At 42.1% G+C, this 15,771-nt stretch overlaps 1 protein-coding gene across 1 annotated transcript; it reads left to right on the top strand.

Annotated features, from left to right (window-relative positions):
• Positions 1-1,376: 1,376 nt before the first annotated feature.
• SPRYD7 (SPRY domain containing 7) lies at positions 1,377-11,881 on the top strand. Its single transcript, XM_049815983.1, has 5 exons — positions 1,377-1,502; positions 2,773-2,889; positions 5,909-6,075; positions 7,734-7,836; positions 10,661-11,881. The coding sequence occupies exons 1-5, from the start codon at positions 1,397-1,399 to the stop codon at positions 10,756-10,758; spliced, it is 591 nt and encodes a 196-aa protein (XP_049671940.1). The 5' UTR covers positions 1,377-1,396; the 3' UTR covers positions 10,759-11,881.
• Positions 11,882-15,771: the final 3,890 nt, after the last annotated feature.

The following is a 15,771-nucleotide window of genomic DNA, read 5'->3' as shown; positions in this document are numbered from 1 at the left end:
TACCACATGGGTTACGTTAGTTCCATCATATTATATACTGTAATAAAATGTTAAGGGAGCTTTCTAGGTGAAATGCCACAAAATAAGACGCCAGCTGAAAATCATGAGAAACAACAATTTCATCCTGAATTGGTTTGGAGATAAATAAGCCTTTAAATAGAAGTATTTAAATTATCTGCTGTCTGCAAAACATTCTAGATCAGTGGTTCATGGCACAGTATTTATTGGATATTTTTCTGTAGGTAAATAAGTATGTGAAGTAGGTACACATGGGCTTCTATAGCAATGTTATCACTATTTACTATATATGTTGGAGTTTGTGGCACAGTTTGTGGCCCCTGTTCTGGATGCTGCGTGCTGTAGGGACAGCTCTAGGGCTTGTGTAACCCAAAGGCCACAATTCAAGCTACATCTTTTTAAATTACGTGGCATTCTGCCTCTATGAAAGAGACACGAAGCTGCTCCCAAAGTGTGCCTTGCAAAAAGATGGTAAGTGCAATGATAGCACGCAGGCTTTTCGCTGTAGCAGTCTTTACAGTTGAGTTCAGCTGGTCCTGAGTAAATGAGGAGAAACGCTCTACAAAAGCTTTTGAACAGGTGAGAAAGTACTCTAGAAGGAAGCAGGACTCAGAAAGTTCAGAGTTAAGACTCACTAGCTGGACAGAAGATGAGGAGAAGGAGCGACCCACAGGGAGCAAATGCCATGGAGGCCGGCGGAGAGGCCCTGGGCGAGAGCGAACCTTTCGCTTCACGGGTTCCTGTCTCTTTGGCTTTTCCAAGAAAGAATTAAAAAAAAGAAGGAGGGGGAGAGATAAATGGGGTCCTTATTACTTGGAGCCAGGAATAACTGACCAGTAAATTTCCACAAAGCAGTCCCTTCCCACATGGCCCAGCACCGTGAAGTTTGTCGACATGATACCTACCACCTGCTCATCATGATCAGTACCCCCCTTTATATATATATATATATATAAAGTAAGTATATATATTAAAATTGTGTGTATATACGTATAAATTGCCCTTTGGGTGGCTGCGCGCTGCCGCCTCAAGCCAGCGCCGCCTTCAGACGCAGCTCCTCAGCTGCGGAGGGAAAGGACCAGGTTTGCGGCTGCGCTCGTTTTACTTTAAATTTTGCACTTCCCGAGGAAACACGGTGTTTTAAACGGTTAGGGGTTGTTTCTGTTTTATTAGACCGTCCTCGATTTCACAAGAACCCCGGGCCCAGCTGCGCCCCTCAGCCCGCCGCCCGCCATGTCCCGCCGCTTCCCGCCATGTCGCGACGGGGCGGCGGCTACCTCCCGCCCGCCAGGGGGCGCTGTTTCCCGCCGCTCCATCCCCGCTCTTGCCGCTCTGGCCCCTCCTTGCGTCTGCGCGGCGCGGCGGGGTCCCGCCAGTCATGGCCGCCTCCGTCTTCTGCTGCTTCTCCTGGTGCAGGGATGGCGGCGCCGGCCATATCCCCTTGAAGGAGATGCCGGCGGTGCATCTCGACACGCAGCGTATGGGTAAGGGGCGGGTGGGGGGAGCGGGCGGGCCTCGTGAAGGGCTGGGGGGGTGTCTTCCCGGCGGGAAGGCCGCAGGCCCGGGGCTCGGCGGGGGGTGTCCACCCGTGAGGGGGACGGGTGGCCGGGGTTGTCCGTCTGTCGGCGGGAAGCTTGAACGGGGAGCCGGTGGCGGTTGTCGGCTGGTTTTAATGCGGCGTAACCGTAACGGACCGAGGGGGAATGCGCGCCTGCCTTTACGGTTTATTCTCTGGGGGAAGGGCGCTGGGAAAGGGGCTTTTTTGGCTACTTCTTTAGAAGGATTTGGCAGTTTTCAGGGGGAAAAAAAAAATCTCAGCCGAAGCTTGTCAGCAGAGTGAGTAGGTCGGGGTGTGCCGCCATCTGAGGGGGGCTGAAGATCTTGGTCAGGGTAGGCAAGGGATGGTGGTTCAGAGCTGAGGGGGTGAGTTACAGCAGTGAAGGCGCAGAGGGATCGAAGCCATACGGCGTCTCGTCCATCCTGCTCATTGAGCGTCATCCGTAGGATGAGCTATCCACAAAACCATGCCAGGGCTTTACTGAGAAGTGATCTGGGGCAGCTGCAGCAGAGCCAGGGAAAGAGCTAGGAGGAAAGCAGTGTGGCCAATCCAGGGCCCAGTGCTCAAGCGCAATTATTAGCCTGGGTTTATTCCATTGTGTCAGTGGACTTTGCCTGTTTCCCGTGTTCTTGACCATGACAACAGTGCCTAAAGATGAAATCTCCACTGGAGAAGGAAAAGGTAGCAGAGGATTTTTTCTCCCTGTATTGGCGGGCGCGTTTCTAATAAAAGGATTTTTTCAGAGAATAATTAAACACTTTGCAATTCCATCAAACATTTCTACCTGATGTGCCTTCCCTTCTCTTTGCAGATTTTTTTTTTTCTCCATTGTATAGAGACAGGGTACAGGGCTTTGGTCTCGTACTGAACCCTTTCTGACTAAATTGTAAGTTACGCTTCTGATGTGGCTGAGCAAAGTTTGTAATTGGCATGTTGTCATAAAACACAAGAGGTGAAATTAGACCAGCATATAGATTTTAAGTAAATAAACCCTAGTTGAAAGATGAACTAGCCGGTAAATGGCCTTCCTTTTCTTACTTAAAAGTGTGGCCCGTCATCATAATTCTCACAGACTAATGAAGCTCTTACTTGGGGCAGAAAGAAAAAAACCTGTTCTCAATGTTCAGGGCTTTTAACGGCTGCTTCCAGACCTCTAAAAATGTTTTGAAGTTTTGCGGGTTTTTTTCTTCTTGCAGGAACAGATGTTGTCATTGTTAAAAATGGCAGAAGAATATGTGGCACAGGAGGCTGCTTAGCCAATGCACCTTTGCATCAGAACAAGAGCTATTTTGAGTTTAAAATCCAGTCCACAGGTTAGTCAGCAAAAATGTACAACTTTAAACTTGGAAGGTATGTCAGATTGCCCGCTGGTGGTCACATCTCAAATACCGAGCACGTGTGTCTTTCTAATTGCATCCTTGAACTTCTGAATATTGGAGAGTTTTATGAGTTGTGTAAAAGGAAATTTATTTTTTTTTCTTTTTTTTTTTTTTATTGTGGCTCTGAAATACTAAAAAGAATGGTAAGTATATTACTAAAGGAGTGGAAATACTAAAACACCATATTGTTTTGTATGCTGTTGTATGTATGTTTTTCAGTTAGCATATTTTAGAAATGTTTTTGGTAAATAAATGCTTATGACCACATAAAACACTGTAGCTATGAAGTATTTTTATTTTTTAAATAGTGCCGTTTATCCAGCAATATTTGTAGCTATTTGTCTACTTTCATTTCCTTTTAACGTGCACTGTGTTTGCCCAAGCAAGGGTAACACTCCTTGTGCTACGCTTTGCTCTTCAAATCAAACGTGCAGCACTTATTCTGACACCACCTTGTCAAGAGGAGCCTTTCAGCACCCTGTTTCTTTCTTTGTTTTGCACAGATCTAATGCAACACAGCGGAAAGTGAATGAAATTTGGAAGCATTATGCTTTTACTAATATGGTCAGCTTCACTAGTACAGAGCGCACTCCAGGCTTGCTGTATTCTAACATTAATAATCAGCCTGTATTTTTAAAAATAACAGAAACTGTGAAAATGAAGCTGTTCTCTCCCTAAGTGTGTAGAGGGAGGGAAGAAGAAGGGAAGTGTTAGTCCAGAGACAGGCCTTATGATACCAGCTGGAGCTTGAACCGAGCGCTTTTTGGGTAGGGGTTGTTTGTGTTCAGTTGGCTTGGAGTGCAGGCAGCATGAACACAAATCCATCCAAAACACCTTGCAGTCAAACCAGTTGTTTAGTTTTAAAGTACGTGTAAACCCCAGATCTGTCTTGGCAATTTTAGTATCCTTTCTGCTGGGGGAAGAATCTTCTGCAGCTGTTGTTCATATATGGTCATTATTCACACAAATACGGTATCCATGTTCTTATACTTAAGAAGCACAGGAAATAAACTTTCCTGGTCCCTCTGAGCTGTGTCTCAATCTGTTCCTGTGCCCCAAGGCAGAAGAATTGTAGATCACTTAAAACTTTTGATTCCTAGAAGTGCCCCTGCACAATCTATTAGGGGTCATCTATGGGGTCACCCTGACTATTGGGAAAGTTTTCTGAATCTGAATCTTGTTCACGCTCTTGTCCTTTTCATGCTGGGCATGTAAGTATTAGAATACATTGTTCAGCAGTTCTGTCTTTTGAAATTAATTTTCCTATATTTTTGCCTCATTTTAGTCTTCTGTAGATTAAAGAGTACCAGGTTGGGGTTTTTTTCATTGTCTCCTTAGAGGTGATGGTTTTACACTTTTAATTGGTTTTGTTTCTTCTAGAATCTCTCTAATTGACCTAATTTGTCTTGAGGTATGATGCTTAAAATGGATGCTCTGCTCCAGCTGCAGCAGCAGTAGACGTCCTTCATCTGCTGTACATACAGTATGTGTGCTTTGTACATGCCATACATCCAGAAGTTTTTCACAATAGGGCACAGACTCACGCTCCACGTGTAGTCTGTGGTAATGCCCAAATTATATTCTGTGAACTGGTTGCCAAGCCACTATTGTATTTGTGCCAGTTACTATTCCTACTTACCTGCTGTTCTTTGTAACTCAGAAAAAGCAAATGCATTTTCCTTGTTTCAGACCTTTTAACCAATTTGTCAGGATCATTTAAAACTTGAGGGGCCTCTGAAGAGCTTGCAGTCCTGTCAGGTTGGTATTGGCAGCACATTTAATAAGCACATTGTCACGTTATCCAAGTCATTGATGTGAAATATGGAACAGTATCTGACCTTGTGCATGCAATGCAAAACCTCAAACCCCACAAGTCATCTTTCTGGATTTGACAGGGTGCTACTGATGAGTAGTCCTGGACAGTTTTCTAACCAGTTGTGCATTCATATTGCTGTAACTGTCTAGACCATGTTTTCATAATTTGACTATCTCAATGCTGTTTCAAAAACATTACCAAATCAAGCTCTATTGTATTTACAGTCTCTTCTTTTTCCCTAAGACTCGTCTAACCCACTGAAAAAGGAAATGGTGGTGTTCACAAATCCATGCTAGTTGGATTTATTTTTTCATCCACTTATATTTTCAGAGTTTGTTTTCAATATTTTTCTGGGAATAAAAGTTAAGCTAAGTGGTTACAATTCTCTGGATCCTTCTTTTTCAGGGTAAATGCTGTTTATCTTCAGTCTCTTGTGACTGTACTGGGTCTGGCCAGGATGGAGTTAATTGTCTTCATAGCAACTCCTGTGGTGCTGTGTTTTAGATTTGTGACCAAAACAATACTGATAACACACTAACGTTTTAGCTGTTGCTGAGCAGTGTTGGCATGGCATCAAGGCCTTGTTTCTCGCTCTACCCTTCCAGTGAATAAGATTGGGGGTGCACAAGAGGTTGGGAGGGGACGCAAGCAGGCGCATGACCTGAACTAACCAAAGAGATATTCCATGCCACATAATGTGACACTCGGCAGCAAAAGGGAGAGGAGGGGATTGAGGGACGTTAGCCATCTTTTGCTTGGGAATTGGCTGGGCAGTGGTCTACCTGTGGGAGGTGGTGAGCGATTGCCATTGCATCACTTTGTTTTCTTTCTTTCTTCCACTTCTCGTTTGCTTATTAAACAATTTTTATCTTTACCCGCAAGTTTTCTTGGTTTCAGTCTTTCTGTCCTCTTCCTCCATCCCACTGGGGCCTGTGGGGCAACTGATTGAGTGGCTGGATGGTGCTTAGCTGCCTACCAGGGCTAACCCACAGTAGTCCTGGTATTTCCAAGAGGTATTTACTGGTAGTACCGCCATAGCACTAGTTAAAAACACATTCTTCATGCTGTCCTGCTTCAGTTGGATAGTTTTCAAAATAATGATTCTTTTTTTCTTACCATGTTAATGTCACATTTTAGGGATTTGGGGTATTGGAGTTGCAACCCAGAAAGCAAACTTGAATCAAATTCCACTTGGTCGAGATGTCCATAGCCTGGTGATGAGAAATGATGGAGCTCTCTACTATAACAACGAGGAGAAAAACAGGCTACCGGCAAACAACCTTCCTCAGGAGGGCGATGTGGTGGTGAGTTTCTTAAGGCTTCTTTAATTCCCCAGGTGTTCCAAGATCCCTCTTATTTACAGCACTATGGTCAGACTGACTTTCAGTCAAATTTTTCGGCTTGCATCTCTCAGTTTGGAAAGTGCTGATACAAACTCCTGTTGTGTTTGAACATATCAGCAGCCTGGATATCAGTGGACTTTATTCTCAGCATTTTGATGTGTTTCTGAATGAGGGACATGATTTGCTAGTGTTTGAAAAGGAGCCTCTAAAGCTCTGCTGCAGTTTGGTTGCACTATCTACCTGACACGTAACTCCCATCACAAGGATCTTCTTGTTTGAGATGGGACCTTCCTGAACAAATAATGTGCTGAAATGCATTACATAGCTGTGTACCGTGCCCAGCTGAACTCAGGATCCTGTAGCTAATTGGTTAATGATTAGAAAGACAAAGCTGAGCAGAGGCAGGTCCTGGGAGTTAAATTAATTGTATTTTTAGCCAAACTTTTGTAGGGAAGAAGGGATAATAAGTGGGGAGGGGGTAATGCTAACTGGGAAAATGATTAAGGATGAGAGCAAATGGAGAATCTTAAGATACTTTTTTTTGTCCCTTACTATTACAGGTTTCTCATAACATCTTTAAGTGACTTGGAACAAAGGGTTCTGTTTTATTGCTGTCATTTTCTCAATGTCTTGTTAGAGATTTATTTTCGAAAATACATGGGAGCAGTGCAATGAAATTTAGACCATTTATCACCACTACTTTTTCTTGCTGGGTAACCTTGCCTCTATGTAGCAATGATTAGAAATTTCATCTTTAGAAGCCCCAAACTGCTAAGGTTAATGCCTCCATCCTTTACTCTCAGATACTATATTATTCTTCTCATTCCATTCTGAAATTGTTTTTTTGGAGGGTTGCAGACTGTTTCAGGGTTTCGTCAACCTATGTAGTCTGAACAGCTTCATCTAAACACAAAAAAGTGGCTGATGTGTTACTGCTAACTCCCCAGTTCTCATACATTTCAATTTATTTTCCTCTGTCACAAAAACAGATTTCTGAAGTACTGAATGACAATGCAAATTGTCACACTCAGCCATACCAAAATGGAGAAGAATCATTTAGCTAACAAATAAGTAATTTATTATCTTGTTAGTGTTTGCTTTCTGCTCTGTGGTCAGCATATTTATAGCGTTGTGTATGAAACCACGGTCTGTTGCTGCTGGCAGAGTAAATGAGCTGAGAGAGGTCTCCATATGGAAGTATGGACAGATAAACTTAATTCATAGCATCACTCTTTATTAAAGTTATTTCCATGAGGAGATATAAACAAGAAGACTGCAAACTGCTTAATATTCACGATCATTGAAAATTTTGTGTTTCTTTAACATGGTGAAGAATAATTTGGAAATTTGTTTTGTAAACTTAGTAAGATGCAGTGTGCAGTACTGTGGTGCATCCAAATTGAATGAGCATTAAGGAATCCTGAGTATTTGAAAATACAAATGTTATTGGTCATTTATTAACTTCTAGTCCTTTGCAGGAATATTTCAAGTGAGGTTTTCTAGGATGGTGTGGTTTGCATAATGGTGTTAAAATTTGCCTGTGGCTGAGAAAGCTAAATTAAGTAGCAATCATATGTGTATAAACTTGTTGATTTTTATTATTCTTCTGTACTTTGTAGGGCATTACATACGACCATGTAGAATTAAATGTATATTTAAATGGGAAGAACATGCATTGTCCAGCTTCAGGAATCCGAGGGACTGTCTATCCAGTGGTCTATGGTAAGTCAGAGGTTTTCAAACTATTTCACAGTATGGACAATATTTTTGTACCAAGTCTGTCTTGTGAGCTATGCATGCTTCTTCTCACTTAAGTGGAACACACAACAATCACTTACTTTTGGCAACTACAACAATAAATTGCATGAAAATACAAACCTAGGAAAATACGAAAGTGTATTTTCACCTCATTTTTAATGCTGCTTAAGAGCTAGGAAAAAAAGCACCACTTACTGGCTACTGACAGTGTCCACATCCAACAAGCTGGGGAGTTACTGCACTCAGTCTAAAAATCGCCAGGTAAAAAACAACTGTGAAGCAGATGAAAAAAAGAAAAACAACAAATTTGAACTAATGTAGACTTGTGGGGTAATCTGATTTATTTCTGAAGCTTAGTATTTATGCCTGGTAATTTCACATACTTCATAAATCCATTCATTGTTAAATATAAATAGGTACTGAATTTCTGTTTGTATTTTCTTATGGAAGTAACAACTTTAATGTATTACTAGTACAGCTGCTTGCTGTATAGTGGTACACCTCTTTGCTGCTATACCAAATTGATGCTCAGTTTTGAAACTCATCAATTGGTGAGCCAATTGTGGTAGCTGTTTCACCAGCAACCATCAATACAATCCAGCAGTCTTAAACAAGAAACAAATACCGTATCCAGTTAATCCCTGCATAGGCAGCTTGAGAAAGAATTTATGAATTATGGAAGCTGGAGTTTGGCCAAGACATGTGTTAACAGTTTACTCTTCCAGAACTTGGCGGTGGTTTTATAGTTCCCAAGTAGTCAGAATTCTGTTTTAACATCTCATCTGAAAGGCAGCACTTCCCCTAGCTCAGTGCAGAATCAGCGCTATACTCTGGGTTGGCTTCTCACTTACAGCAAATGATAACTGCTCGTCAGATTCCCTGTATTACACCTACAGCCATCTCCAGTTTATCTTTATTCCTGTGTGAGCTTCATCGAAGTAGTAGCCTCTTTGAAAATGACTTTGCTCTTGAGATACCATTAGCTATGTGACGTGGATAATTTTTTCATTTCATGGTTGGTTCCTAATAAACTGTTGGCATGTTCCCATTTATATCTTGATACACTGGTAATATTGAATTTTATGAACAGGAAGAAAATACTCTAGATGTGTCGTAGAGCCTTTGAAGTCTGTAAATGTAGCTGACAAACATCTTTCCAAGCTATTAAGAGTGGAAATTGTTTTATATGGTCATTTTGTGATGGGTTCTTAAGCCACATGATGGCGCTGCTAAAATGCTGTGGCAGACATTAGGTGCCCTGCAGCACTGCGGGATCTCCTTGTGCAAAAAGCTTCATGAGCAGCAGGAGAGGAGTTGCAGTGTGATAGTTGATTGTTGCATCTTCCCTATATTTTGGAAATGGTGTTACAAAATGTGAAGAATGCAGGTTGCCTTCAGAAAACACTTGGTGGCATGTTAGCCTACTGTAAATCAACTTTTTTTTCTGACTAAAGAAGGTCCGTGCCTGGGGAGTGCAGTGACCTTTTATTGCCAGGCTCTTATTATCTTCCACAAGTGGGCATAATTTCATCATAATTATCATGTCTCCTACATATAGCTGTAACAAATGAAGTCTGAAAATTGCTTTTGTGTGGTTTTACTTGGTATAAACTTTAACTATACATGCCCTTAATTTAATGTGAATTTCTAGTCATGTGAAAGGATTTGACCATAGAGAAGAGAGTTTCTTAAGCATTTACCCTATCCATAATTCAGACTAGAACTATAGATATCTTTTTAAATCTTTTTAAGAGTAACAGGATAGAGCAGGCAAACACAGTGTCAGGCTTGAAAATGTAAAACAGAGAAATGGACTTAAAGGTTGTTCCCTACAGCAGCTGTACCTCAGGTACTTTTGTGGAAGTGAGATGCAAACACTGCATAAGTACTACAGAACTGTACAAATATACTAATAGGAGTTTTAACCGAGCCTAGGAGGGAAAAATTCCTACCTTGGCTCTGAGATACCTAAACTCCAAACCAAAATATGGAGTTGAAGCTTTTTGGGTTTGATCTAATGTTGCTAGTGTACCAGGTTCCTCTTGGAAGAAGTTGTCTTTGAAAGAGATCTTGCTTTTCTGACTGGTTGGGTATTTCAGTTTGCTAACGCAATACATGAAAGCTTTGCTCTGAAAATCCTCAGCAGTTTCTTTTTTATATTCTACATTGAAGATAGTAACAAAGGGTCCAAAACTGGGAGAGGTATTGTAAAAAACCATTAACTTCCAACTTCAAGAAGCAGTCAGAGAAGCTCTCTTTGGATCATGTGCTAAAACAGATGGTCTGACACCAACCATTGCAGACATCTGAAACCTTGTAAACCTCCAGAAAAATCATTGTGGACAGCTGGCACTCCAGCAGAATTAGGAAGTGGACAGAAAAATACACAGCTGAGGAGGTGACAGCCCTGCAATATATATCTGGTAGTGTCCTTGATGTGTAGATTTCTGGAGTAATAGAGTAGAAAATTTGGAGGGAACTGCCTGAGGCCCTGCTAACACTCCAGTGAAACTGGAGGTAGCATTCTTATTGACTTCACCAGGGACCATTACCGACTAAAGCAAACAGCAGAAAAGAGAGATGATGTGCTCTCCTCGGGTACGTGTGTAGGGCTTTGGCAAATCTGTTGAAGAGATTTCTTTTAATTGTGTTGTATATATGTAGTGGATGTATTGGAGAATATTCTTCATGGTTTTAGCATAGTATATAATCTAGTCAGATGGTGTAATAGAGGATCAAACTGTAAGCGTTCCTTCTCTAATTCCGTCTGTTTGGTTCTCTTCTGCAGTTGATGACAGTGCCATTCTGGATTGTCAATTCAGTGAATTTTATCATACACCTCCACCAGGGTTTGAAAAGATCCTCTTTGAGCAGCAAATCTTCTGAATGTCTTCATACTGAAAATTTGCACCCTGCACTGTTACAAAAGCTTTGTCATCTTAAAGAAAGCTTCACTTTACTTTTAGGAAACATATCTGTATTTTTAGTAAGTACTTGTGGCTGTTGTCTGCAGAGTTAATATGTTAACTGCAACGCCAGGTAACTGTTGCAAATACGAGATTCCTGGCAATGTTTTGTGGTTGAAAATGAATGTTTTGGGACAGGGTTTTTCTCTGATTTGTACTTGATGCGTAAGGAGACTAAGGGACTTTATTGTCATCAGTATTACATTCAGTATTTTGAATAAACTAGAGCCCTGTAAAGCCAATAGTTCTTATGCATATGATAGCTATGGAGATGGATAGTTCTGATGATTTTGTTCCCCAACTTTTTTCACACAGAAGCTATGTACTTTGTTTAAAGGAAGCACTGTGTTTCTAGTCTGTCATTTGGAGTTGTGGTGTCCCAGTTGTGCACAATGACTAATAACACAATGGCATAACTAGCAGCTAGATACTTTTTTTTTTTTTTTTTGGCAAGGTATAACTTAATCCATTCCCTCAGTCTTAGACCGGCAAATATAACTTTATCTAATTCTTCTAGCTTTTCATTTGCTTTTATTGTGACAAATAATAGGACAATTTCTAGTAATACTTTTTTGTTGAACCCTAAAAAGTAAACCTGAACGCTACCTGTGTTTTTGAGGACCACCATGCTGTGTTACTCTGGTAGGAGAGTAAGTACAGATCAAGCCAGGTGAAGGGTGTGAGATGTTATGGTGAAGCCTTACATCTAAACTGTAAATTAGATTATTCTTTTATGGAATAGCGTATTTAATTTCTTTGTGAATCATTTATAAATGATTAATGGCTAAGACATTGTTCTAAAATGTGATGCCCTTGAATATAAATTGTGAAATGCTTTTTTCCCCTATTGTCATATTTAATATACTTCCTAGAATAATTTTTATTGTAAAGAAAATCTTCATACTGGATGTCTGTTTTTTGGGTTTGGCTCTTCCTGGGTTAATGCATTTGCATAAATGAATGATTTTATTTAAATATTTTTAGAAATTACCTGATTCTGAAATTTTCAAATACAAACGGCTTTCTCAAAGCCTTTCACCTTATGATTTTCTGCATCTGTCTTTTCATTCTGAGTGGCCCGTGTTTTCCTTCCCTTTAGCCTGGCTATCACATGACAGCATTGGGTAGAACTTTTCAACCTGAAAGGAATGATGCCCTTGTCAGCATTCTGGTATAAAGCTGGGGAGATTAGAGTACAGTTTTATCATCTCCCCTTGAAATCTGCTCTGCTTTGCTGTGGGCAGATCCGTAATCTAAGTTAAACAAAACATTTGTATGTTTCGTTTCAGTTTCCCCAGCAGATGTTTTGAGCAGTTTCCCCAGTAGACGTGGGAACAGCTGTCCCTGCTAGGGCAGAGGCTTCTGCGGTGAGTTGACCCTGGCTGGACGCTGGTGCCCCCCAAAGCCGCTCTGTCACTGCCCTCCTCAGCTGGACAGGGGAGAGAAAATAAAACAGAAGGCTCGTGGGTCGAGATAAGGACAGGGAGAGATCGCTCAGCAATTACCGTCATGGGCAAAACAGACTCGACTTGGGGAAATCAGTTTAATTTATTGCAAATCAAATCAGAGTAGGACAATGAGAAATAAAACCAAATCCTAAAAACACCTTCCCCCCACCCCTCCCTCCTTCCTGGGTTTAACTTTACTCCTGAATTCTCCACCTCCTCCCTGCCAGTGGCGCAGGGGGATGGTGAATGGGGATTGGGGTCAGTTCATCACACGTTGCCTCTGCTGCTCCTTCCTCCTCAGGGGCAGGACTCCACGCTCGTCCCCTGCTCCAGAGTGGGGTCCCTCCAGTAGGGTCACAGCCTCCTTTGGGCATCCCCCTGCTCCAGCATGGGGTCCTCCCCGGGCTGCAGGTGGAGACCTGCTCCACCGTGGACCTCCCTGGGCTGCAGGGGGACAGCCTGCCTCACCAGGGTCTTCCCCACGGGCTGCAGGGGAATTTCTGCTCCAGCGCCTGGAGCACCTTCTCCCCTCCTTCACCAACCTGGGGGTCTGCAGGGTTGTTTCTCTCACATATTCTCACTCCTCTCTCCAGCTACTGTTGTTCTTCTGCAGTTTTGGTTTTGGGTTTTTTTCCCCCTTCTTAAATACATTATCTCAGAGGCACTACCACTGTCACTGATGGGCTCGGCCTTGGCCAGCAGCGGGTCCGTCTTGGAGCCGGCTGGCATTAGCTCTGTTGGACATGGGGGAAGCTTCTGGGAGCTTCTCACAGAAGCTGCCCCTGTAGCCCTCCCACTACCAAAACCTTGCCACGCAGACCCAATAGAGCTTCCACCCAGACTGAGCCTCAGATGGCCGACACGGCCCTCCAAGTCCCAGGTTGCAGGGAGTTCCTGGGACCTCTCTCTGAGGCCAGGAGAAATGGCCCCCTCTCCTTCAGGAGCTGTGCTGTCCTGGAGAAGGTGTGCTGCCAAATGGAGGAGTTACAGGAGGAAGTGAGCAGGCTGCACCACATCAGAGAAGAGGAAAGGGAGGTGGACAGGATCTTCTCTGAGTCTTAGCAGCTTGAAGAGCCTCAGAGCCCATATGCAACAGGGAGGCGGACAGTGTCTACCTCGCACTATCAAGGTAACCAAAACCTCTGGAGAAGGGGAAGGGTGGAAGCTGGTGACTTCTGGCACCAAGAGGAAAGGTTCCTGCCTCACCTAAGGGCTTACAACGGCAAAATAGGTTCAATGCCCTCAAAGTTGAAGAGGAGCTAGTTGTGCCTTCAAGTGCCTTTTGATACTTTTCGACAATGTCTTCAGCAGTGGTTCTTTGCCATGAAAGACTACCGAGATGGAAGTGCTTCTTGTGGAATTATATTTCTCATTTGCGGGGAAAGGAGGAAGTATTTAAAGAAATTCTTATTACTTTATCTAACTGCATCCAGCAAACAACTTTTTTTGAAGTTTGCTGTGTTTAAGAATCTTTACCAGTAAACGTTGCTACCTTGAGCTTAATGTAGACTTGCTTTAAAACACAGAGAAGGCTGTCTTCTTCAAAGTTGGTGTTTGAAATGGAAAACATTTTGGTAAATATAAGATACTCAAAATAGCTGCTAAATTCACCAAAAATACAAAAAGAGCCTGCTTTTATAGCTCAAAGTTGGTCGTTTCCCATCTTAGAGTAAGATGCGTTTGTAATGCTGTGCAATGTAACTACACCTGTTGTGTAAAAATCAGAAACCTTGTTCTGTAACTGGTGACACAGGGAAACTCTATAAAATAAGGGGGGGGTGAATAAAAGATGATTACCATCTATTTATCAAAATGGAAAGAGAGCACAGTTTTAATCTGAAAATAAGTTTTGTAGTGATAGTTCATAAGAGAAGCAAGGATACAGTTAACTCCATTGCACAGGTAAGAAGATGGACCACAGAAATAGAATGTGAAGTAACCTGTGCCTCGGCATGTCATTTCAGCGTGTTTTCCTAGGCATTTTCCCAGATGTGTTCCCAGTCCCAACTTTGCCCAGAGAAATGAGATGTAATACCTGCTTCTGAAAGTTGCACTAGAAAGTAATTTTCAGTTAAGATTTAGCAATATATTTGCTAGTAGCAAATTTGTTTTAATAAGACTGAATCATGCTTCCCAGCGAAATGGTTGAGGTATTTCCACTAATTGTTTGTACCCAAATGTTTTCTTAATCTTTGAATGTTACAATTTGGACACCCTATCTCTTTGAGTGCAAAACTTTGTATTGACTAATCCTGTTATGTCTTCTGAGTCCTTTTGAGATTATACTGTGGCAGCAAGTTATGAAGTCTGAACCAGACTTTATTTGGGCATCCGCAAATCAATAGAACTGACAGGGCACATGATGCAGGTTGCATATAGATCAGTTGAGTTGTTATAATACTGGAACTCTTTATGGTGCTTCGGGGATAGAAGAAGTCAGGTAGTATTATTCCAAGGAACTTAAAAGCCTAATTAGGTACTATAAAGCTAGAAATAGCTGTTAAGAATTGCCTGAAAAGGTACTCTTCCACAAAAAATTCATGCCAGGATATGGTCACATAGATGCTCTGCAAAGAGAAACTTCGTGATGTGCATTGGGTCCCTTAAATCCCACTGAGAGCAGTTCTACTCCCAGCCTACAAAGAGCGCTCGGAGATGGCAGGACATGCTATTTAAGCGCAAATGTTCATGAGAATACTGACTTCCATGAGCACGCGTGCTGTTTTTCCTTTCTGCAGGCATACAGCTGTGTGCAAAACCAGTAGAAGAAACAGGGTCCTAGTAATTGATGCGAATTTCTGAACTTCATCTGAGTGAGTTTAGATTATTTTTGTAGTACTCTGTCATCTTTGTTATCAGTTTCTGTTGATGTTGCTTTGTATGCTGACAACTGATCAAGCTCGTGGCTGAGATGAGGTTTCACAAAGGTCCACAAGCGAATCAGCAAAGCATAGATTCTTACGTGTCGCTCTGAATCCAGGCTTTAAGGCTCAAGGATCCAGCCCCGCAAGGTACATGATGTGTAAGAGCCAATATTGCTTTTGGAAATGGGGTTAACTACTGTCTCTTGCTGTAGTGAGGGACCTGGTTGCATAAATATGTCCAAAACGATGCTGCTAAGGTATTTGCAGGAAGCCTGTGACAGAAGATTTGGAACAAATCTAAGTGCCTCTTCACTGTTCCTTCCCTTGCCTAGTTCCACGATTAAATACTTTTCAGGTTATTGATATCTTGGCTATGGATTTCTAGACAAAAGCTCAAAGGTTAGGGAGAGCTCTCAGATGTGCAGTGGCAGCCCTTTGCTTTTCTTGAATGCTTCACGTAAGCTCTCTGTTGGGGCAAATCTTGGTAGCTTGAATGTTGAATTTTTGTGTGTTGAATATTTGCAAGAACAAAGAGTTGGTAGGACCAATTCCTTCCTGAACTGGCTTGTACGAGAGCCCTTTTTTTTCTTTTGTTTTTTTCCCCCCATCCAGACATGTTAG

This window comes from Accipiter gentilis, chromosome 13 (genome assembly GCF_929443795.1).
Source record: "Accipiter gentilis chromosome 13, bAccGen1.1, whole genome shotgun sequence".
Classification (NCBI taxonomy): domain Eukaryota; kingdom Metazoa; phylum Chordata; class Aves; order Accipitriformes; family Accipitridae; genus Astur; species Astur gentilis.
The sequence above is the reverse complement of the archived record's forward strand: the minus strand, read 5'-3'. Positions and strand labels throughout refer to the sequence as shown.

Coding starts and splice junctions, on each gene's coding strand:
- SPRYD7 (XM_049815983.1), top strand. CDS start 1,397: ATGGCCGCCTCCGTCTTCTGCTGCTTCTCCTGGTGCAGGGATGGCGGC. Junction 2,890..5,908: donor GTTTAAAATCCAGTCCACAG/GTTAGTCAGCAA, acceptor GTCACATTTTAG/GGATTTGGGGTATTGGAGTT. Junction 6,076..7,733: donor CTCAGGAGGGCGATGTGGTG/GTGAGTTTCTTA, acceptor TGTACTTTGTAG/GGCATTACATACGACCATGT.